Genomic DNA, 21,919 nt, shown 5'->3' with positions numbered 1-21,919 from the left:
TATGATTCCACTTACATGAGGTACCTAGAACAGTTAAATTCATGGACAGAAAGCAGAATGGTGGTTGCCAGGGGCTAAGGACGGTGGGGATGGGGAGTTACTGTTTAATGGATGCAGAGTTTCAGTTTTGCAGGATGAACAAGTTCTGGACATGGACAGTGGTGATGGTTACAAAACAAGGGGAATGTATTTAGTGTGCTCAACTGGTACATGAAAAATGGTTAAAATGGTCACTTGTATGTTATGTCTATTCTACCACAATAAAAATAAGGGGGAAAAGTCTACTGGAGTTTAAATAATAGAACTAATGCTTTGCTTTTCGCGTCTGCTAGGGAACTCCCACTGGTATCCAGGACATTAAAAAGTCACAAGAGAGGAATCTGGTCCCTGTGCATTTTCACCTTAGGATGGCACTTCTTGAAAGGCAGACTGTGTTAGAGACTCTTTCAGAATCCTGAGAGCAGACAGTGTGGTGAAGTGGCCTCACCAACATTCACCGTGGGGAGGAACACCACCCAGGAGTCGTAGGGAGGGAGATAAAACGAAGGAGATGCCGTTCAACCTTCTAAATGGTTGTCTTCCAAACCTACAGAGACCTGGGGAGAGGCAGAGCGCCAGGCCTCAGGGATGGTCCCATGTGGGCAAAGGGCTGGAGAGGAGGCAGTGGGGGAGGGGGCGGGAAGTAGAGTCTTTCAACTGTTTAAATTTTAGAAAAGGTACCTTTTTTAAAAAATTGGGAAATGAGTTCACAGTTACTGTCTGGCTTATTACTTATTTATCAACTGCATTCTTTTGTCTCAAAAATTTTGTAAATTTATTCTAGTTGCCTATTCTAATATTTTGAGGTTTTCATGTTTAATTGTTAAATTATATTATTACAGTTTGATTTTAAATTTTCCCTCCCAATTCCATAACAAAAATATCAAGTCATTAACCATTCACTTGTTTCATGTAATGTTGGGAGGAAAAAAATTCTAAGGAGTATATTGTCTAGTTGTCTGAGATAAACCCAATGTTTTAAAGATTAAAAAAGTATGTCATCAAAATCTGTTGATTCTTAATCTGATAACTCACCTGGCCTTTAAAAAAAAAAACCAACTATTCTAAAAAACAAAAAACATACGAAAGTGGGGATATGGCTATAGTGACTTTTATGTCCCCTAACTTAGCTTAAATAATTACCGACTTCTGGCTAATCTGACAACATGCTTCCTTCCTCCTCTCAGATTATTTTGAAGTAAATCCCAGACATTATACCATTTCATCCATAAATATTTCAGCATGTGTTTCTAAAAGAAAAGGATTGCTTTTTAAAACATACCTGTGATGCCATTATCATGCCTAATATTTTAACAATTTAACAGAATTGAATGTGCCTCCTGGTTTGTTTGTTTGTTTATTATTTAAGAGGGAGAGAGAGTGCATGTGGGGAGGGGGTTTGGGGAGGGGCAGAGGGAGACAGAGAGAGAGAATTCCAAGCAAACTCCGGCTGAGGGTGGAGCCTGACAGGGGGCTCCATCTCACGACCCTCGGATCATGACCTGAGCCGAAATCAAGAGTCGGACGCCCAACCAACTGAGCCACACAGGTGCACCGCCCCCCCCCCCGGTTATTTTTCATGATGGTTTTGATAAACTTTGCCTCATCGGTCCAATGAGTACAGGGAAGCAGATGAGCACGAGGCAGCTGGCCTTGGCTTTGAAGTGAGTTAGACTCCAGTGAGTTAGACTCCAGTGTGAACCCAGTTCTGCCATAAATAGCTATGTGACCCTCAACAAAGTTACTGCAACATCTGGAAAAATGGGAAAGTAATTCCACCTACTTTAAAGATTGTTACGTGATTAAATGAGAAAAAAATATATATACGTATATATACATGTGCCCGTAGATGGCCAAGAAATGGCAGCTATTATATTAACAGCAAAGTCATGTATGTTCCTAAATAAAAACTGCTGGAAACCCCTGTTAATCATTACTAAAAAAAGTTTTGGAATCACTCAGACGGTGACAGCTACCGTGGGAATCACCTGTCTCAGAGCTGGGCAAACTTTGCAAAGGACCAGGCAGGAAGCGTCTCAGGCTTTGAGGCCAGCTGGTCTGTAGGGACGCTGAGAAACTCTGCCATTGTAGGGCCGAAGCAGCCACAGACAAAATGAAAATAAATGGGTGTGCCTGTTTCAATAAAACTGTATATACGGACACTGGAATCTGAATTTCATGTCACTTTTTACATGTCACAAAAGGTTATTATCGTTTTTTATTTCCCATTTAAAAGTATAAAAAGCAGAGAGCTGAGGACGAGTCAAGCACAGGCAGCCGAAACACTGTTATGTGCGGCATCCCCGGGCCGGGCAGCCACGGCCCGATCCCCGGAGGCCCCCATCCTGCCCATCCACCGCCTGCCAATCCCGCCTGTTCTCCAGGCTTCTTTGCAACTCTCCCAGTGGCTCCCCAGGGGACTCCGGCTCCCCTGACCCAGGGTGCGCCCCCTCCTCTGGTGCGACAACTAGGGTATCCAGGATACCAGCCCCGTGGTCCTCACCCAGCACCTACTCTGGGCATGCCCCCTGTGAATCCCTCAGCACATGGCCTGGTAGGACCAGGAAAGTGATGGACAAGAAAATGGGGAAGAAAATGAAGAAAGCTCATAAAAAGATGCACCAGCGCCACGAGCATGACAAGCATTCCTCCTCCTGTTCCTCCAGCACGGACTCTGACCGGATACAGAGCCTGGACCCTTCCCTCAAGCCTCTCCAGTTCCGCTCTCCCATCAAGCTTCAGGTGCCTTCTCGCGCTGGGGACAGTTAGCCCTCGCGTCCCTCCTCCCACCCCCACCAGTCTGAGCCTTCCGCTGGCTGCCGTTCAGCCAAATGAGAAAGGAATTACCATGCGCCGGCCAAGACCGTCTTTTCACTATCGGGATAGAAACCTTCAGCTGATGAGTTTTGCAGGAGAACGATTTTTTGAGCACAGTGAGACCTTTGAGCTAAATGCTGAAGACGAGTTTAAGATCTATAAAATGTGATTTTTTAAAAAAATTTCTTTTGAATACTCATGGTTGCAAGGTGTTGTGGAAGTTTAATTATGGAAAAAAAGTAAAAAAAATATGTAAAAATCACTGTTAAAATTTGCTGCAGTAGCCATTAAATTAGATAGTTTAGATAAATTAGATAGCTCAATGCATACTTGGAAAAAACTCATTCTTAGCTTGCGGGCCACATGAGAAGGGGTAGCAGGCTGGATGTGGCTCCTGGGTCCCTTCATTTAGTAACCCTGACATTTCCATTTCACCAGCCCCAGCACTGAATGAGATTCAGATTTCATTCACTGAATGAAATTCTGAATGAGAGGTCTGCTCTTCATTATCAATAAGAGATAAATCCACGGGAGAAACCAAAGTACAAGTATTAGTATATGACAATGATATGAAAGGCCTGGCAGCCTGGACCACACCAGAGCTTTGAGAAACTCTGTGGAAAAGCCTCAAGCAGGCCAAGGTCCACGTGCACTTCTGCTTCAAAGGCTCCACTCCAACATTCCGGAGGAAACCAACCCACTCACCCTCCCTCTTGTACCCTCCCCTCAAAGAGAAATCATTGCCTGTGAGATACAAGGAGAGTTCTACAATCCATACACTTCTGACCTCTCCAGGTACCAGAAACTGAGTGTAGAACTTTTGCTGGAGCTTGCAGGCATGCCAGGTACATAAGCTGAATTCATCACATCCAGTGTCTACGATAAAGCAACTGGGAAGGTCCAACTTGACTTGGGGGTGACTGGAATCCATACACTGAGCAGAATCATATGGGGATTCTGCGGCGTCTCAGTCAATGCACCTGCTGTGCCGCCCCAAGCCATTCCTCCGCGCCCCCCCACCCCAACACACACACTCAATGAGCCATTTCAACTCCAGCAACAAGGACTTTCTTTGTTCGTATTGATACCAATGACAAAACCAAAAATTTCATAATTCAGGTCCATAGCCACAGCTATTCATTCATTTTAGACTTTTTCTATTTTTCTCCCGGAGAGGTTTCAATAAAGAATAAACCAAAGTGTTTTTCCCCTGCAATTTTAGTGCAAATAAAATGACAAAAATCAATCACAGCTGAACTCTTGGTTTCACCACCCTAGAAGGCTCCCGTGTGAACGCGAATGTATGAACTTTGTATTATTAAAAACGCAATGGAGTAAACACGTATCTGAAGAGAGAACTTTTGGCCCACGTTCTCTCAAAATGATAAAATTATATAAACCGATAATTTCCCATCTCAAAATTAAGAAGGCAGACATCATGCTTACTTTCTCTAAATGCTTTACAGTAGCCAAGGAAAGACAACAGAAAGAACAGGGCCCCAAGGAGGTCCGCACGGCCGACAACACCAGCAACCTTGAAAGAAGAAGAAAAAGAGATTTACATAAAAAAGAAGTTTAAAAAATCCTAAACTTAGGAAACATAAAAAATTTCTTAGAAATGAAAGGCAAAAACCTTACTAGATTCTGTCATCTATTAAAATGACTGTGCAACAGTCCTGTGGCCGTATCTTACAATTGGGTTTTCTTTTCCCTCTTTGGACTAAGACTTGAGCTAGTTGCTTCCGAGAGATCAGGATGGGCAGGATCGCACCGCCAGCTGTTCTGGGAGCAGGAACCCCATCACAGCACCCTGCCCCCTAGAGCCCAGACACCTGTGCTGCCGATAGCCCCCAAGCGGATTTGCAATGGAAAATGTTATCAGCTCAAAGGGCAGAATATTTAGTAAAGAAAATTTGATTGGAGACATGCAGGAAAGGTGGGAAGTAAATGTGAAAAGGCATCCGGCAAACAGAAAAAGGCGGGGGACCAATCATGCAAAGCTACCTCTGCCACTGTTCTTCCCTTCAAGACCAAAACCGATTCGGGGCGGGGGGGGGGGGGGGGGGGCGTTAACCTGGAAAGCAGAATGCTTCGAACGTGATTGACAAAGAAGATGAAGACAGAAAATGTCTACCATTTCTTTCCACCATGACTGCCCTTTCCTTCTTTACCTTAGTGATAACAAAGCCATGTAAAATTTGTGTCTCATGTCACATCCAATAACTGTTCTCCACACATCTCCTGGCAGAGAAAGACGGAAAACTCCGCTCGGGAGTGTGAGTCTGGCTTACGTAGCACGCTTGGCTAACCAGCACTTGGAGGTGACACATACCAAAGCTTCACTGGGATTCTCTAGGTATTACTCCAATAGCTGGTAAGTTTACCTTCTCTTAAAGGACAGATACTATGAAACGTGGGACAGAATAAAGACTAAGCTATAAATGGAGGTAGGAGACTAAACAATGTGAAATTACTATGTTTACATTTGATTCCCAACTATGTGGACAAGCAATGGCTAAAAAGAATGCCTTTGAGCAATAATTTCCTGCTACCCTGGCTAGATACAAAATGCTGGAGGTGATTATCCATTTTGATCATTAATTTCTGACAGCAGTGCGTGTGGCAATGCAAGGTGTCACACAATCGTTAAGACTGAAGGAGCTGATGAATCCAACCTGTGAATGCCACCCACAGGGAAAAACCTCCCAAGAAGGAAGCTAAGGACAAACAAAGGTTCAACAGATCTGGAACAAGCATGCCAATGTGCCAGAGGGTTAAGCAGTACAATGACTTCATGAGTGCAGTGACTACGTAATGAGAGTTCTTGAATACTCCAGCCTGCAACTCACTCAGTCAGGGACCCGGGAAAATCGGGGCTGCAGGCAAACTGAACAGTGCCTGGCACGCAGTAGGTGCACCTGGCACACAGTAGGTGCGGGCTCACTGTGAGTTCCCACAAGAATCCTGACGTGTGCTTCTGTAAGCAGTGGGGGCAGAAAGGAATGGGCAAAAGGCACTGGAGCTCCAGGGCCCTGTGGTGAGTGACAAAGCCAGGACACCGAGAGGGAAAGGAGGGGCATCTCCCATCTGAGCCTATCTACAGTGCCCGAGGATGGCCCTGAATCCCAAAGCCTCACAGAACATAAAGTAATCCAAACCCATGCAGAGAAGCTTATCCAAAGGGGTCCCTAAAGCAAGGGGCTCAGGAGAAGCAGGGGGTGGGGTGGTGAGGGTTCGGAAAACAAGGTTTACTGAAATGAGTGAGGGGAGGGAAGTGTTTGGATAAATACCAGGGATGAGGTCAAAACAACCAGCCTAAACCACCTGTTATCTAGGTAGCTAAGGTACACTTAAAGACCTGCACTAAAATGAACGTTAAACATAGTAAACTTATTTTTTTAATTTATATTTATTTATTTTAGAGAGAGCATGCATGTGCGTGCGTGTGTGTGTGTGTGTGTAGGGGTGAAGATCAGAGGGAGAGGGAGAGAGAATCTCAAGTAGACTCCACACTGAGCACAAAGCCCAACGTGGGGCTTTATCTCATGGCCCTGAGATCATGACCTGAGCCGAAACCAAGAGTCAGACACTCAACTGACTTGAGTCACCCAGGTGCCCCCATGATAAGCTTATTTTTAAACAAACATTCTTTGGCTAGTTGGTGAAAATACTCCCAAGTGTTTAAGCAATGTACATGACATTATCCGACATTAAAGAAAAACAGATTTTAAAAAGTATGGCAGGCGTTCTAAAGTAAAAAGAGATTTAGTCCTTACAAAGAATTTTTGACATCATGATTAAAGACAGACTTCAGAGAAAACATTTTTAAGGGCTGTCCAAGCAAACACTGAGTCCACTTGTTTGGGGAGTGGGCAAGACTACAGAGAGATTTTATTTTTCTTTTCTGATATTTGCATAGCATGTATTTCCAGGCAAAGGTCTTTATAATAGCCTTTGTAGGCTATTTTCTTTTTCTTACAAATGAAAGGGAGCAGACTCTGCCATCCTCAGATATGCCACTTTGGCATATTGGTTATTTTGAATTAAAGGTATTTGAGAAACAGCCAGTTTCTCAGGACGATCTGACCATCCTTTGTCCCCCTGCAAGCAGGAAACAAAACTCTCCTACGAAAAGCACCCTCCCTCTATTAGGAGGCTAGAAGGCACCCTCATCCCCAGAAGTAGGGAGTTTAGGGCCCGAGAAGGCTACATAAACAACCCTTGTTACTTCATTAATTCACTACCCCAAGCCTAAACCCCTTTGTCCTGCCATTTCTTCACAAATTTAGAGAACTTCCCTGCTTTGGACACTTCTTTGAATCTCATATTTTTATGGGGCTCCAGTACATTTTATGGGGCTCCAGAAATTAAATTTTTCTCCCACTAACCTGTCTTATGCCAATTTAATTATGAGGCCAGCCAAAGAACCTAGGAGGGAAGAAGGGAAAATGCTTCCACCTCTACAGAGGTAACCGCCAACACTCATATTGGGGTTTTCTAGAGAAGTCGTTGCAATTCCCTCGTATCTATAGAGCAGGTAGTGTTGCTTCCCCACCAGGAACAAATTGCATAGGGGTTGTTAAGAAGGAATTAGAGGAAGGGAAAGGGGGAATCTTCCCTACCTAATGCCTTCAGTATTAAACTCTGGGTTTGTGCCCAGACAGAACTCCTAAGGAGGCCTGAGTTTTCCTCTTTGATACCAAATCCAGGCAACTTGAAATCCTTACCAATACTTTGAGGAAAAGGAAAACCTACGGTGGCACTGGTTTCCTTGGGGTCTCCACCCTGATGGCCACAGTCAAGGGGCTAGGCAAACCTCTCCTTTAGCTTTCCCCCCTCCCCGGATGCCTGGCCTTATATGCCTACAAATACCCCAGAGTGATTTGGGTGGTATACTTGAAAATGAGAGACATTCATATCAGTGGAAAAGTAAAAACACTAATTACAATTATTTCATTACCCACTGGGGACCGGGAGGTGGGAAGACTGAACAATGCACCATGGTTTGCCTGGGACTGTCCCAGTCTTAAAGTGGAAAGTCCCATGTCCCAGAACCCCCTTAATAATGGGCAAAGTGGGTGGCTGCTCACCCTAGAAGACTGGGAAGTTCAGGTTCTTATTTGCAGTGGACAAAAACATTCTCAATGCTAACATCAAGAAGGTGTACAGACACAAAACACATGAATTTAATACAAAGAAATTTGTATTGTTAAAACCTGGAGGGGCCCACACTGCCACTGCTTTCTCTTAATAAATGTAAAGAGAAGCACAATAGCCACCCAACCCCCAGTCCTCATTCTAGATCACTGTTCAGTTTGGGGGCGCTGTGCAAAGGGCTGTCATGCAGGGCCCTGGTCCAGAGTCCACAGCCGAGGGCTACTTCCCCAGCACTGGGCTGGGGGCTTCAAAGGGCTCTCCTTCCACCTAGCTCCTTGGGTCCTGCTTTCTGCTTATTTTTAAAGCTGGGTTAAATGTAGAATGGGGGTAACAGGGTGGGTGTAGATAGGAGGAAACTGAATATTCCCTATTTGCCAGAACAATGAATGATGAACATACAAATTATTTGTTTTAAGAATGCTAATTTGGGGGTACTTGGGTGGCTTGATCAGCTAAGCGTCTGCCTTCGGCTCAGGTTATGATCGCAGGGTCCTAGGATCGAGCCCTGTGTTGGGCTCCCCACTCAGTGGAGAGTCCACTTCTCCCTCTTCACCTGCTCATGCACTCTCTCTCTAATAAATAAATAAAATCTCAAAAAAAAAGAATGCTAATTTTAATGACCCATAATTTTTTCTTGCAATTTGAGTTTCAATGACTTTGATGGAATGGAGGGGCGGGGGAGATGAAGAGATTTTTCTCAAATATTCCCTTCTCTCCTACAGCCAGACCGTCCTTGGCTTCTTTTTAAATACTTCAAATGTAGAATTTTAGGGTTAACACTTTCCCAGATTGCATTTACTGGGGCATGGGTGTGTGCATCCAGTTATACTTGCTGGCATTTCAAACTTTTCCATAACCTAACTTCTCAACATTTAAAATCAGAATTTTAGAAAAATTCCTTTGGTTACTAATGCAAATATTTCATTTTGCTTTAAGATCACACTAAATTAGATGAGGACCCAAACTGTAAATCTGTACTTTTGCCAGAAATTCCCTTATTTCTGATCAACGCATACACTATTTCTGGGTCCCAACATATACTTAAGCCATCGGAGGACTCACATGGAAGCAAATTCTAATTTGGTCACAGTTACATATAAATAGTCTATAAAAATCTTTTACAACAGTTTCCAGATTGTCAGTCCTCTGAATTTGCTAAAGTAAAACATTATGAGAATTTTTTTTAAAAAAGCTTTAAAGTGGTAAGATACTAGGAGAAGACTGTGATAACAACTCTACAATCCCCTTCATACCGAAGAACAGAGTCTAACAAAAGCAGACGTTAAAGGCAGAAATTCTGTTCAATATTTTGAAACTCACTTCAAGATGCTCAATACATTTGGTTAAACGTGGGGATTTAAATACATACGAAATGCAGAAATCTGTTGCAGAGAAGTAATAAGGACCATGTGGTATTTTATACTAGGTACTTCATGCTCATAGAATGAATGGCGAAAATCAAATCTTTCACCTCAGCAAACATGCAGACTTTCATTTTCAAAGGGTTCCATGGTAGTGGGGATTGGTGGTTCTTGAAATTCCCACACACCTAGTTAAATCCCAACACAGTGTGTACCAAATACATTCAGCAGCAGCTCAACGGAATAAAGTCACGGCCCACAGGACAGGAAGGTTCGGACCCTCTGCCCCATCACCTGGGCCACCTGGGCCGAGTCTTCCAAGGGGAGGAGTAGAATGCAGGCGGTGAAGAAGAGAAGGAGGGTGGGAGGAGTTCCTGACCAACCCCCAGCACGGAGTGGGAACCACACCTTCCCAGGGCAAGTCAAAGTGTGCCGGCCTCTCCTCAGTGTGAGCTTTTAAGTTCTACCCTTAGACAGCTCTCAGCGAAGGTAGGAAAATTACGCCCAACCCTTTGCAGAAGACAAGTTCCTCGCTTCTGGCCTTTAGGCCCCCAAACCAGGCAATATTCACCATTTACCCTTTCCACTGTGGTCATATAACGGAAACAGAACGTATCACCAGAGATCAGATCATACGGTGATGACAAAGTCTTCACCCCCCCCGGGGACTCGGCATTTTTCACAGGAGGGACCTGTTGGATCTGCAAATAACTGTTTCAAGTGTCTGGCAGGGTGTAGCACTGTATCCCTTCTACTGCGATAAGACTATTTGAGGGAAGCCTGTTTTAGGGAACGAGCCAACATACGACAGGCTCCTTGTCCTCACGCAAGGACAGACGCCACAGACGGACGGACACTACTTACACACTCCGTGTGCACCGGATGCGTGGCGAATAGCAGAGCGGCCAGCAGGGACGATCTGGGGGCCAGGTTCAACCTCCGGCCTCTACTCGTGTACTGCAGGCCGCCCAACAGCACGGAGAACACATCCACCATGAGGACAGAGATGCCACCGTGCAGGAGGATGTTGATCACGTGGAAACTCATGGGGTGGAAGCCTCCAGACAAATAGTAGTTAATCCTGTAAGTGAAGGGGGTTCATACCAGATGCGCAGAAGTGTGCAAAAGGAAACGCAAACCATCTGAAGGAAAACGCTGGTGAGTAATAGTATTCTGGGCAGAAGAGGAGGTTTGCCGAAAGTGACAGACAGCAAGATAAATAATGCCTATCAAGCGAGGAAAGTTGAAGAAAGGCTGAGAGCATAATTAACTGCAGGGGGGAAAAATGGAGAAGAGCATCTCAGAGGAGTGGGAGATCATGTGGAGAGGAAAAACAAAAGGAAAACTGGACAGATTTTTAAGCGCTAAAAAGGCCAAGGTGATATGATATAGCACACATTCCTCCTGGCTCCCCATAGGGACCTGGGTTTAAGATAGTCCCGTAACTCGCTTATTCAAAAAACAAAAGCACTCCTTGATAGTTCGTCCATCAGCCTTCCATCCCAACAAAACACGTTCTCACGGTCAGGGATTCTTATTCCTGACTGCCGCTCACTCCCCAGCCGTTCTAAATAATCATTTCTCTGCTTCACAGAGATCTGTACACACGTGTTTAGTGCACCTGAGAAACAGCTACGAATGGGAATTTTGGTGAGGTGAATAAATCTACCTAACGCAAATGGCGGCGGGGGGGGCGGAGGGCGCGGCGAGAGTGTTTTTAGCTTAATTTTGTTTCCGCACATTGACCTGGTAACAGTAGGAAGATTTTTACCTTATTATTTTCGTAGTGGAAAAAACCCCACAATTTCATTAGATGCCGCAAGTTGCCTTGACTCACACTTTTTCTCCAGTGTTAACCAGCAAAGGCCCAACCTCCAAGAAATGTGCAAAATATGGAACGTTTCACTAATGCGCAGGTCATCCTGCACAGGGACCAATGCTCACTTCTCTGTATCCTTCCACTTTCAGGATCCAAACCGGCAAAGCCAGCCCTGGAGCCAGGTTTCCTCATGCACATTCTCTCCATCTTCCTGTGACCTATTCCTAACAGCTGGGATTAGCACGTGCTTCTTGGAGACCCATATGAGTGAGACCATATTTTCCCCCAGGATCCCCTGGCTTGACTCCCGCCCGCACCCGGAGGCTTATCACACTGAACTTGGTACAGCATCCCACGCAGCCCGTGCCGTCACCTACCTGAAAGTCAAGACGGTCAGAGGGCGGTAGGACTTGTGGCTGGTATTGCTGCTCAGCCTACTGCCCCAGAAGTCATGATGCCACAGGTCCCCGAGGGGCGTCTCTGCTCGGAGGTCCTGCAGGAATGCAGCAGAAGGCATTCTGAACAAAGGAGTCCCGACCCCTCCCCCATCCTGCGTCTCAGCCCTCACCGCAAGCTCTTCCTTGGAGCTGCACATTCCCCTCTGCTCCGCACCTCCCACCAGTCCTGGCCCAAACCACCATCATCTCTCCCCCAGGATACCGCCAGGCCTCCCAGCGGGTCCACCGCGCCCTGTGACATGTTCTCCAGGCTGATCTCTCCAAAATGCAAATTGGGTCACCCGCCCTACCCTACTTAAAACACTAGGATAGCTGCCCTCCTCCCCCAGGACATAGCCTCCTGATGTGGGTGCCCCAGGCCAGGGTGCTCTGGCTCCTGCTGAGCTCTTGCCTGCTCATCTCCCTCAGACTCTGACCTTTGTCCTAACCCCACTCAGCACCTGCTGCCACCTATCCCAAAGGCTTGGCACGCACAGGCGTCCACGGGTTCCCCCTCAGCTCTTCACAGCCCAGTTCCTCCCGCCGCTCACATCTCAGCCAGCCAGCTGTGACCTTCCTTAGCTGATGCAATTCCCTTTCCGTGGGTCTCCGGGCATCTCACACTTGTGCTTACAGTGCCTGGCACACCGGCGGTTTATGATCTCTAACTGCCATCTATCTGCCCCACGGGACTGAGGGTCAAGGAGGCCCGGGCCACATCGTGTAGGTGGGGAGTATACAGAAAGTGCTTAATCTACGTTGAATGAACTAATGGATCACATAGCTCTTTCATATTCATAAGATAATTTCCCTAAAATATCCCAGTTACAACATGAGTAGACAAGCATATATTGTTTATTTTTGATCATGAGCTAAACAGAAAAGTTAAAGAAAAAACAACTTTCACATAATTTTTATTTTTTAAACATATTTATTTTTTTGGTTAAGATTTTATTTCTTTATTTGAGAGACAGAAAGCAAGCACACAAGCAGGGGGAGAAACAGGCTCTCCACCGAGCAGGGAGCCTGATGCGGGGCTCGATCCCAGGACCCTGAGATCATGACCCGAGTTAAAGGCAGATGCCCAAACTGACTGAGCCACCCAGGTGCCCACCCCCCGTAATTTTTAAAGATAAAAATCACTAAATATTAAAAAATGATACCTATCTTACTATTAAGGTAATTTAATTTGGTCCTATACTACAGATGCTTAAAAATGCATCTTTTTAAAAAACATTTAAACGTAAAACTAGGCGTGCCTGGATGGCTAGTTGGCTAAGTGTCTGACTCTTGATTTTGGCTGTCATGATTGCCGGGTCGTGAGATCGAGCCCCATGTCGGGCTCTGTGCTCAGAGTGGAGTCTGCTTGTTCCTCTCCCTCTGCTCCTCTCCCCACTCGTGCTCTCTCCCTCTCTCTCAAATAAATAAGTAAATAAATAAAATCTTAAAAAAAAATGTAAAACTAAATTGCTTAAACTGTGTCTAACAAGAAGAGGCAGACAAGGCACTATAGAGTAAGCAACAAAAGTGAATGTTAATTTTATCTTTAAAGCATAACTAAACAGGAACATTTTAGAGACTAGCAATTATGACAGGCTATGCACCGCACAGCATATCCGTCAAGACTCTTCGTAGCAGGAACCAGAATCAACTCTGATTAACATAAGCAAAAAAGGAATGCTTTAAAGAAGATGGCAAGGCTCACGGACTCCCAGGTGGGCTCCCAGGTTTGGGGTGCCATAGCCAGAAGCACACCGACACATCACACCACTAGAAACCTTGCTGAGGCTGCCCAGCTGCCTCCAGATCCTGCCCTTTTTGGGTGACTAGCTCCTGACTCCAACAGGTGGAGTCTGCATCCAACCTGGCTTCTAACAACCAAGGTGGGGAAAGCCTCAAGCAAAAATGCATCCAATATGGCCAGCCCAGAAGAGCAACCAGGGTCTACAGCACACGGGGGGAGCTCAGGAAGTATCACTACTTCAGTGCTTACTGACTCAAAGGGCAAGGCTTGAGGATGGGTGATAGAGGCAAAGCTGGTCACCTGATACCCACTTTGAGGGTGAATTTCCCTTCCATTGTGTATCAGCTTCAGAGCCCTTGAGCATACTGACCCCTCTTTTAAGAGTTCGAGACTTCATGAAGGTCTCGGAAACCACCCACTAATTTGGTTGGCTCAGTTACAAAACTGGAAGTCCCTTTTCTTTTGCATTGTCCCAGAAGTACCTCTTCACTTGTGAAGGAGCTGGGCAGAGGCTCTTTCCCTCCATTTGAGCAGAAAATGAACACCAACGAAGCTCTAAATATTTGAGTAGGTGTAGCCTACACGCAGCAGGGTGCACTACAGGAAGAAAGGTCAATTTTTTCCTCATAATGATTTATGGAAAAGACGTGTGCCTGAAATTCCCACTAACTCCACTGTCTCAAAGAAATCATCTCAATGAAAAAAGGCAACTCAACACTACAAGGAAGCATCTGGAAAACAGTCTTTAACACCAATAAAACCCAGGAACAGCCTGTTTCACATTACTGTGGGCACCGTGCCAACGAACAGAGCAGAGCCTTTCATTAGACAGGAAAGGAAAAAAGGAGGGCTAGCAAGTTAACAAAGGGGCACAGTGTGATGCTCTAGAAAACACTGCCAAGACAATGTGCAGCAGAGCCACAAAATGGCTTCATCTGCCTTACCGCACACGGAAGGAAGAATTATAACCGCATACCAGGGCATCCCAAGTACAACAGAGCTTGTGCCTTCCCCTGCCTTGTTCATCAGAGCTCTGCGACATACATTCTACGTTAACGCCATCCATCCTCCACTTTGTCAAAGTAGAAGATCCAAGAAGCTTTCAACGAAATGAAGAATGGGCTTTAAAATTAAGTTATATTCTCATATTCTTGTTTGAAAAGCAACTCTGGAGCGATGAAGCCACCGATGGGACATACTTGCTGGGAGCTACAAACTTAACTACTCTTGCTTTTAAGCATGATTCAAAAAAGAAACGAACACTGCGTAACTTCGGGGTGAACTTGAGGGAATGACAAGGGAAGAAGCTGGATTAAAAACAAACATCAAGGATGCTGTAGTCTGTGTCCTCAAAATAGAGAAAATCAAGTACAGATAATACGTTACAAATTCAATACCTGCACAAGTCACCCCCACTCCCACCCCGCCCTTGCCCCACAGAACACATGTGAATTTTTCTCAACATTTTCAATATGAAAATGACTTTTTTTTTTCTCATTTAGGAGAATCCATGACTCGATGGATTTTTTTTAAGAGCATTTTTAAGAGCAATTTTAAGAGCATTCAACCACAGTGTTGCAAGGAGTTGCTATAGTTGCATCTGCCGCAGCAGAGAAAGAGATTAAGTGTATTCCTTCAAGTTCTCTTCATTGGTTAAGGCACACGCATAGCATAAAGTATCTGCTGAGTAACTGGGTTGTCGCAAAGACTCTAATCTGTGCCATCTCCCCGTTCTTTCTCCTCTGGGCTCTCCCTACATCCAAGTTTCTTGTTCCCACTTACTTTTAGCTCACTTGAATCTTTTTCCTCCCTTCCCCCACACCTATTTCTTCTTCCTTATCTCTAGCTAGTGAAAGACAGTGTCATTTTTCCTGCATCGATATAGCACCCACTGGTGAGCAAAACTGGCTGGGATTTTGCAAACTCAGCAAATTTGAGTCTCCAAACAAGAAATGAGCAGGAACTGCAGCTTCCACGGACAGCACACTCCTCACTCTCCAGCAGCTGCCAGCAGCCTGTCCTGATGCTATCAGCAAAGGACAAAGAAGACACCAACTCGCTGGCTGCATACTGCTGAGGACACACCTCTTGGCAGGTGATCAGACTCGTCCATCACGGCAGCAAATGCATATCGGGGTAGGGGGGCGGGGAGAACAGCTGTGGCCTAGAATTCTGGAAATTTGTCATAAAACCTTAAAGACTTGGTCTGCAATGCCTTGCAATACCCTTCCTTGCCTTGTAATCCGAGAGAAACAGTCTCTCTGATACACGTGTAGACTGGGTATGTGGCGAGGGTACATGGGGCCTCGGACAGGGGACGTGGGGAGGGTACATCCTGAGGTCAGGCAGGGGCTGGAGACCCTGCTTCCAGCAATAAAAGGGACCCTAAGTCGAGGGTCCCCGCTGCGACCTAAGAGGTGGGAAATCTAAACACAACAGTGCTTAACCAAAGTTTAACACAGAATTATTCAACGCAAACTTCGATTATTAATGAGAAACAGGTAAATGGTTAACCTAAGTTTACCAAAAAGGAGTTACAATACAGTACCTTATTGTTAATAATAGCTTCAGAATCATCAAAGACAAAATCTCCATCGTAGCTACGTGCGAAACACACGAGGGAAACAAATCCCACCACTAACTTAGCCCAGAAAGGGGGAAGAACAGAAGATGGAATGATGCGATCCAAATCAGCGTCCAACTCGGCCATTTTGCAAACTGCCGGCTGCCAGTCTCTCGCTCCAGCATTATGCTGGTTAGAAATCTACAAGAAAAACGACAAGACACAAATATTCATCAACATGCTGTTAGGAATGTTTCTGCAGTGGACATGTGTACCTTGAGTAAGAACTAGACAGCCATCTATGCTGTCAGTTTATAGGCTGTGATCATTACAAACTTTTAAGTTGCGGTTTTCTGTGGGCAGTAGTCACCTGGGACACATGTAAATTCGCCTGGGCCCATCTGCAACCTACCAAACCGGAAGCCCTTGGGTTTCTGATACTGGATTATCATGAGAAATACTGATTTCAGGGAATCCTGTATATATCAACCCCATAAGGCCAGTTGTTTTTATAGTCCTTACACCAAAGTTTAAAAAAAAAAAGTTAGCATGTTGCTTCATCCAATCAAGAGAAATCAATAAATATTCCTTGTTGGGTCTTAAAACACTGTGTGTGTGGGGGGGGGGGCAGGGGGGAGTGCTAGTGTATAAACATGGTCCTGATTCTGAAAGAGCTTACAGTCTCTCTCAAAACTCGGACACTCATGCCAGTTAGATGCAAATCCAGAGAGAGGGGTTTTAACACAGATGATGAGGCAGGGCCCACGATCAAAGGCCAGCTGAGAGGTTCATACACAGAGGAAGGCGAGAACACTATAGACTCACTGGTTTGGACAATACCTAAGTCCAGAAAAGGCCGAGCTGAATCCTAAAGGAGAGGAGGAAAAGCTAGTCCAGGCAAGGATATAACCTTCAATGTTGAAGAAAGAGTCAAGTTAAAAATACACTTATTTTTTAACTTATTTTTCAAACAGGCAAAAATGTTAAGGTGAGAATGGGTTGTCTCTCTGCCTTGCCATTTATTAGTTCTGTGCCTTGGGCATGTCACCTGCCCTTTTGGAGTCTACTTCCTGTGCCACTCAGCAAAGCATAAGAACTTTCCAGTGGTGACAACTGCCCGAGAGCTTCCTGCCTTGGAACTTGCCCGAATATCAAACTACCCTGCAAATCACATTTTATCTGGCCCTATTTCCACTACTCCCTCAACAGGTGCTTTCTTTGGATTTACAGAATCCTGTTTAGCTCAAACTGTTCAGGTTCCAATCCTGTATTACCTTGGACAAGTCACTTAACCTCTCTGGCCTCAGTTTCCTAGCCTCTACAACGGGGATAACTGTTCTACCTTATGTAGTTGCCATTAAACAAAAGACCCACCTAAAGTGCTTAGAACTGCTGTCTGGCTTTAATGAATGTTCAGGGGAGGTAACTATGATTACAAGCACTTTCTTCAGGAAGGGTAAAAGCACAGGCCCAGAACTATTTCTTAAGATCCCCTTTAGCATTTTGGTTTACTGCCTACACTAGGAAGGGCCACCTGGCCCCCAGTCCTTTCATGCTAAGGTGGAAGAGAATCCCAGAGCCCTTGATTGGGAAGGCAGTTCAGATGTATTTAGATCCACCCCAGACGATGGAATCAATAGGTCAGCAAAACAGGCCATCTGAGGTCACAGACATCTTTTCTGTAGGCTTTTATCTGAGTGAATGTGGAGAAAGATCCAACAGTCAATGGGACACATCATTCTCTGATAACGTTGCCCAGATTACAATCCACAGAGGAAGGGCTCTGTATCTCCCTCACTGCTGGTCCCTCAAGCTTCTCCCACTTAATGTAACTCACACTCTTGCAAATGCTGGGGGGAAATAGTCCAGCTATTGTCTGCTGCCTTTTTTCTTTTCCACTGAAAGTACAGACCATTGGTGATATCCAAAGTACGGCCGCAAATACTATATAGGTCACCATGCAGGCCCCTACCACTATGTCTACATTTCAGCTAAAGAAACTGCTACTAAAAAAGCAAAGCAAAACAAACAAAAATGTGAAAAATAAATCAAGAAGACCATGCAATTAGAAAGATACCACGACTTAACACAGAGGAAATAAAAGTGTTCTTGGATTTGGAAAATTAATATAGGGGAAAATACATCAGTTTTTGTTGTTGTTGTTTTAAGTAAGGCTCCATTGAGCTCCAGTGCGGGGCTTGAACTCATGACCCTGAGATCAAGACCTGAGCTGAGATCAGAGTCAGATGTTTAACCGACTGAGCCACTCACCCAGGCACCCTAAAATAAATCAGCTGTGAGCTGAGAATGGTCACAGAGCTGGTCTTGATGTTACCTGCTTTAGGCCCAAATATTTGAATATTATTTCACAAAAGGCTGTTGTGAGGTTCCAATACCCATACAGGAAGAATACTGAAGCAAGAGATAGTCTGTGCTCCTAAATTCGCTGTCCTGCTCCACTTTTCATTTCAGAGTATTTGTAATACAGGTGAATCGTTTTGGTACTCAGGCGACAGCCCAGATATGCAGAAGGAAGACTGTGGACCCGAACATCACCAGTACCCTGGTGGGCCAGACCCAGACTCAATCGCCAGGACAGTTGAGTCAATCTCAGAATGTTCTCCCCCTCTTCTATTGCAGGGACATCAGGGAACCTAGAGTCTGCCCCGTTCCTTGCCCTCCACCTTATTCTCCCGTCTCCTCATTGCAGCTTCCCTCCCAAGTCACCAAAGTTCTCACTACTTTGCTGTCCCTGAAAATACTCAAAAATGCCCTTTTCATTGAAGGTATGATGATTAGGGTATACACTGGGATAGTTCAGGAAATACTGTGGATTAGCAAATGCAATAAAAGCTCCAATGTGTTAGGAATCTATGCAAAGTTCTCAGGGTGTCGCCCCGGGGTTAAGAGCACAGGCTCTGGAGGCAGGCAAACTTGGACTTGCTACCTTTGAGACCTTGAGGATCAGTTCCTCTTTGGCACAATTGGGTACCACTGCATACTTCCGGAGATTGTCATAAGGATTAGAGGAGAGAATGTATGGAAACAATCAGTTCCCCTTACTGTTACTATTTTGGAGAAACTGGTTCCCAGTGCCTGGTCCCTGATCTCCCATCTGGGGAACACCGATGTGGCCATCGATTCTTTATTCCTGCAGATGGGCTTCCCAACCCAGGCCAGCAGTAGCCTATTCGGTGTCCTGGTATCACTGAGAAAAAGGTGCCCTTCTCTGGATGGGCCCAGGGCACTGCGTGCTTGGCTGGTGTCTGTATGTCCTGCATAAGCTGCAGAGTGTAACAAAGTGACCCTGCTCCCAACCTCGCTTCCTCCAACAGGAAATGGCCTTTGTTCTGTGATGATCCCAGGCTCGGTGCTCAAGTAGAAGAAGTCCTGCCAGAGTGAGGTGGTACAGACCAGTGGACCCAGCCCTCCACCCCTGTCTGTTAGCAGGCCATGAAGTAGGAAGGCCCACATTCTGTTTTTCTCTTGACAGGTCCCCAGCTGCACTGTCCCATTCTCCTCCTCCAGGTGTCCCGCTTGGGAGCCTTGGCTCCAGGGTGTGGCTGGATGGTAAATTCACCGGATGAGGTAAAAAGACGGGAGCCTCATGGAGGCCTCGGGCTCCGTCCAAAGTGGTGCTGCGGCCACTCTGACCAGTGATAGAGCCGCTGCTTTGACCCCCCTCTGACTCCTGTGCTCATTTCGCACTGTTCAGAATTAACTGGCCCTAGAGGGAACTGAATTTGGAACAAAGCAAAAGGCTCTTTAGTCTCAATTTCACAAAACTTCTAATATGAAGCCTCTATTGTTAGGGGGTTAAAACAAATTAATCCATCATCAATGGTGAAAAAGACCTTAAACAAGGACCCCACCTCTCAAAACACATGTCACGGAGCTGTGAACCCCTGGGGACCCAGCAGCCTTGGACTGAGGGAAACAGGAATGGTGAGACTAAACCTAAAGGATTCACTCTGCAACAGGAGCGGTAGCCACCTACTACAGAGTATTCCTCCACATGCATGGAAGGGCCTGCTGGCCTCTGGCCGACCTTTCTACCTCATCAGTAACAATCCATCCAAACACAAGCTGCCCTCCGCCAGGCTGAGCCGAGACAGGGCTTCTGGAAATCATATTAAAGAACACCATCATTTCTGACCCAGCATCTGGAGACTTGAGCTAGCAGCTCCTCTCTTGGGGCCCTAGAGGTATGGGAGCCTGTCATCTCCACTGCCCTCCACCAGGCAGAGCTGGAAAAAAAAATACTACTCAAAGCATCTTCCTCTTGTGATAGCCTTTCCTCTTTTAAATTCAGTAACAGGCGAGAGCCATGCCTGCCTACAGCAAGAATGACTGCGTGAGGTTCGACATTCAGTTACACTGTCCCAGAAAGTTTCCAGCTTGCTAGCTTGTAGCCATTTTCCCATCTAAGTCAGCCCGCATCACTTCACCCCACGTCCATTCGGGGCTGTGCCAGCCACGGTCAGGACTGGACTGCCGGGAGAGGGGACAGAGAGGGGATCCAGTCAGTCGTTACTGTAACTGTTCCTCAAGGAATTCTCCCCATCCATCTGCTCTTCCAGAGATAACAGTGTGGGATGATTCACAGCGCGCTGGCTTGATCTTTTTTTCTAACTCCTCCCTTCTTTTGTGTGTGGTTAAAAAAAAAAAAAGGAACAGGAAAGGAAGAAACACACACACACACACACACACACTCACTCACATACACACAGCCCACAGTCAAAACATCAACAAGACCAGAAGCCCCGCCGAGTTCGCAGGAGGTGAGGCGGCGGCTGCGCCACCTGCTCGGCTTCCCTAAACTCCAAACCCGCGCGGGAAGTGGCAGCTCGGTGGCCCCGGGCACCCCGGCCGGTGGCACGCGGCTCTCTCGCCGCTCCGCTCGGCAGCCAGCGCGGAGGAGTTGGCACTCGCGGTGCTGCAGGGGAGCCGCCTTTAACCCAGGGCAGGCGGCCAAGAGGCCCGGCTGTGCCCAGCCATCGCCGGCGCCGCGGCCAGCTGGCGGCCAGGCGCGGGGCCCCGCGGCGGCCAGGTGGCCGCTCCGGGGACGCGCTGCAGGCGCCTGGTACGGAGCGCCCGTGCAGTTGGAGCAGACAGGGGTGGCAGCGAGACCACCGCCCGGGGCGGAAGGGGCGCAGGAGCCCGGGCGCGGGCAGGGGGAGCGCGCACCCTTCACGCCGCGCCCATTGTCCCGCGTGCAGCTTACACCCGGGCGCACGGCGCTCGGGGCTCGCGTCCCCCGTGACCCCGGCCCCGGCCGCAGCCCAGGTCCTGGAGCCAACTCCCAGCAGCACCGCCGCCGGGTCCGGGCCGGCCCGCGGGGCTCGGGGCAGGGCGACAGCGGGGACCCCGCGTCCGCTCCGCGCCCAACTCCGCTCGCCTCGCGGCACCCTCGGCCGCTCCGCCCTGCAGGGGCCGCCCCGCGCGTTACCTGCAAGGAGCCCGAGCGGCTGCCGCATCTCCCTCCCGGGCGCGGAAACTCCCGCCGCTCTCGGCGCCCGCCCGGAGCTGGGCAGCGGGAGGGGCCGCCCGCGCCGCGCCCCCCCCGCCCTGCGCCGCGCCCCCCCGCCCTGCGCCGCGCGCCGCCCGCACCTCCCGCAGCTCCCCACGCGCGCGGGCGCTCACTCTCACACTCCCGCCTCCGCCCGCCCTCTCCTCGTGGCCATTGGCTGCTCCTGCGGTCACTTTCACGCCGCACCCCGTTCCTCTTCAGCTCATTGGCGGACGCGCCGGTGACGTCGGGCCAGAGGGCGCTAGTCGGCAGCGAAAGAGGCGCAAGGACAGACGGCGTCTGCGGGAGTGCAGGAAGCGGAGGCCCGGCGGGAAGGGGCGGCCCCCAGCCTGGTCCCGGGGGGCGGGCTGCGCGGGCGGGCCCGCCTCCTGCCGTGCGCGGGCGCAGGAGCCTGCCCCCGGTCGTCTCGCGCTTCCAGCGCAGTCGGCGGCGCTCCGCGGAGGGACTGCCGC

At 47.5% G+C, this 21,919-nt stretch overlaps 1 protein-coding gene and 1 non-coding gene across 6 annotated transcripts in view; both read right to left on the bottom strand.

Annotated features, from left to right (window-relative positions):
• The window catches only part of TMTC4 (transmembrane O-mannosyltransferase targeting cadherins 4), a 132,176-nt gene that overhangs the window by 39,605 nt on the left and 70,652 nt on the right, over window positions 1-21,919 (bottom strand). For 3 of the 5 annotated variants that reach the window (XM_027590292.2, XM_027590295.2, XM_027590296.2), the window contains exons 1-5: window positions 21,387-21,513; window positions 15,923-16,138; window positions 11,571-11,686; window positions 10,239-10,455; window positions 4,303-4,390 (exon numbers count right to left, since the gene is read on the bottom strand). In XM_027590292.2, coding sequence (XP_027446093.1) covers window positions 4,303-4,390; window positions 10,239-10,455; window positions 11,571-11,686; window positions 15,923-16,084 — 583 coding nt within the window. In that variant the 5' untranslated portion in view covers window positions 16,085-16,138; window positions 21,387-21,513. Of the gene's footprint in view, window positions 1-4,302; window positions 4,391-10,238; window positions 10,456-11,570; window positions 11,687-15,922; window positions 16,139-21,386; window positions 21,514-21,580; window positions 21,648-21,919 lie in introns of those variants that run through there. The other 2 variants (XM_027590294.2, XM_027590293.2) reach the window with 2 other exon arrangements.
• Window positions 11,261-11,364, bottom strand: LOC113921174. Its single transcript, XR_003519571.1, has one exon. It is a non-coding gene; the product is annotated as a U6 spliceosomal RNA (small nuclear RNA).

This window comes from Zalophus californianus, chromosome 3 (assembly GCF_009762305.2).
Source record: "Zalophus californianus isolate mZalCal1 chromosome 3, mZalCal1.pri.v2, whole genome shotgun sequence".
NCBI classification, from domain to species: Eukaryota; Metazoa; Chordata; class Mammalia; order Carnivora; family Otariidae; genus Zalophus; species Zalophus californianus.
The sequence above is the reverse complement of the archived record's forward strand: the minus strand, read 5'-3'. Positions and strand labels throughout refer to the sequence as shown.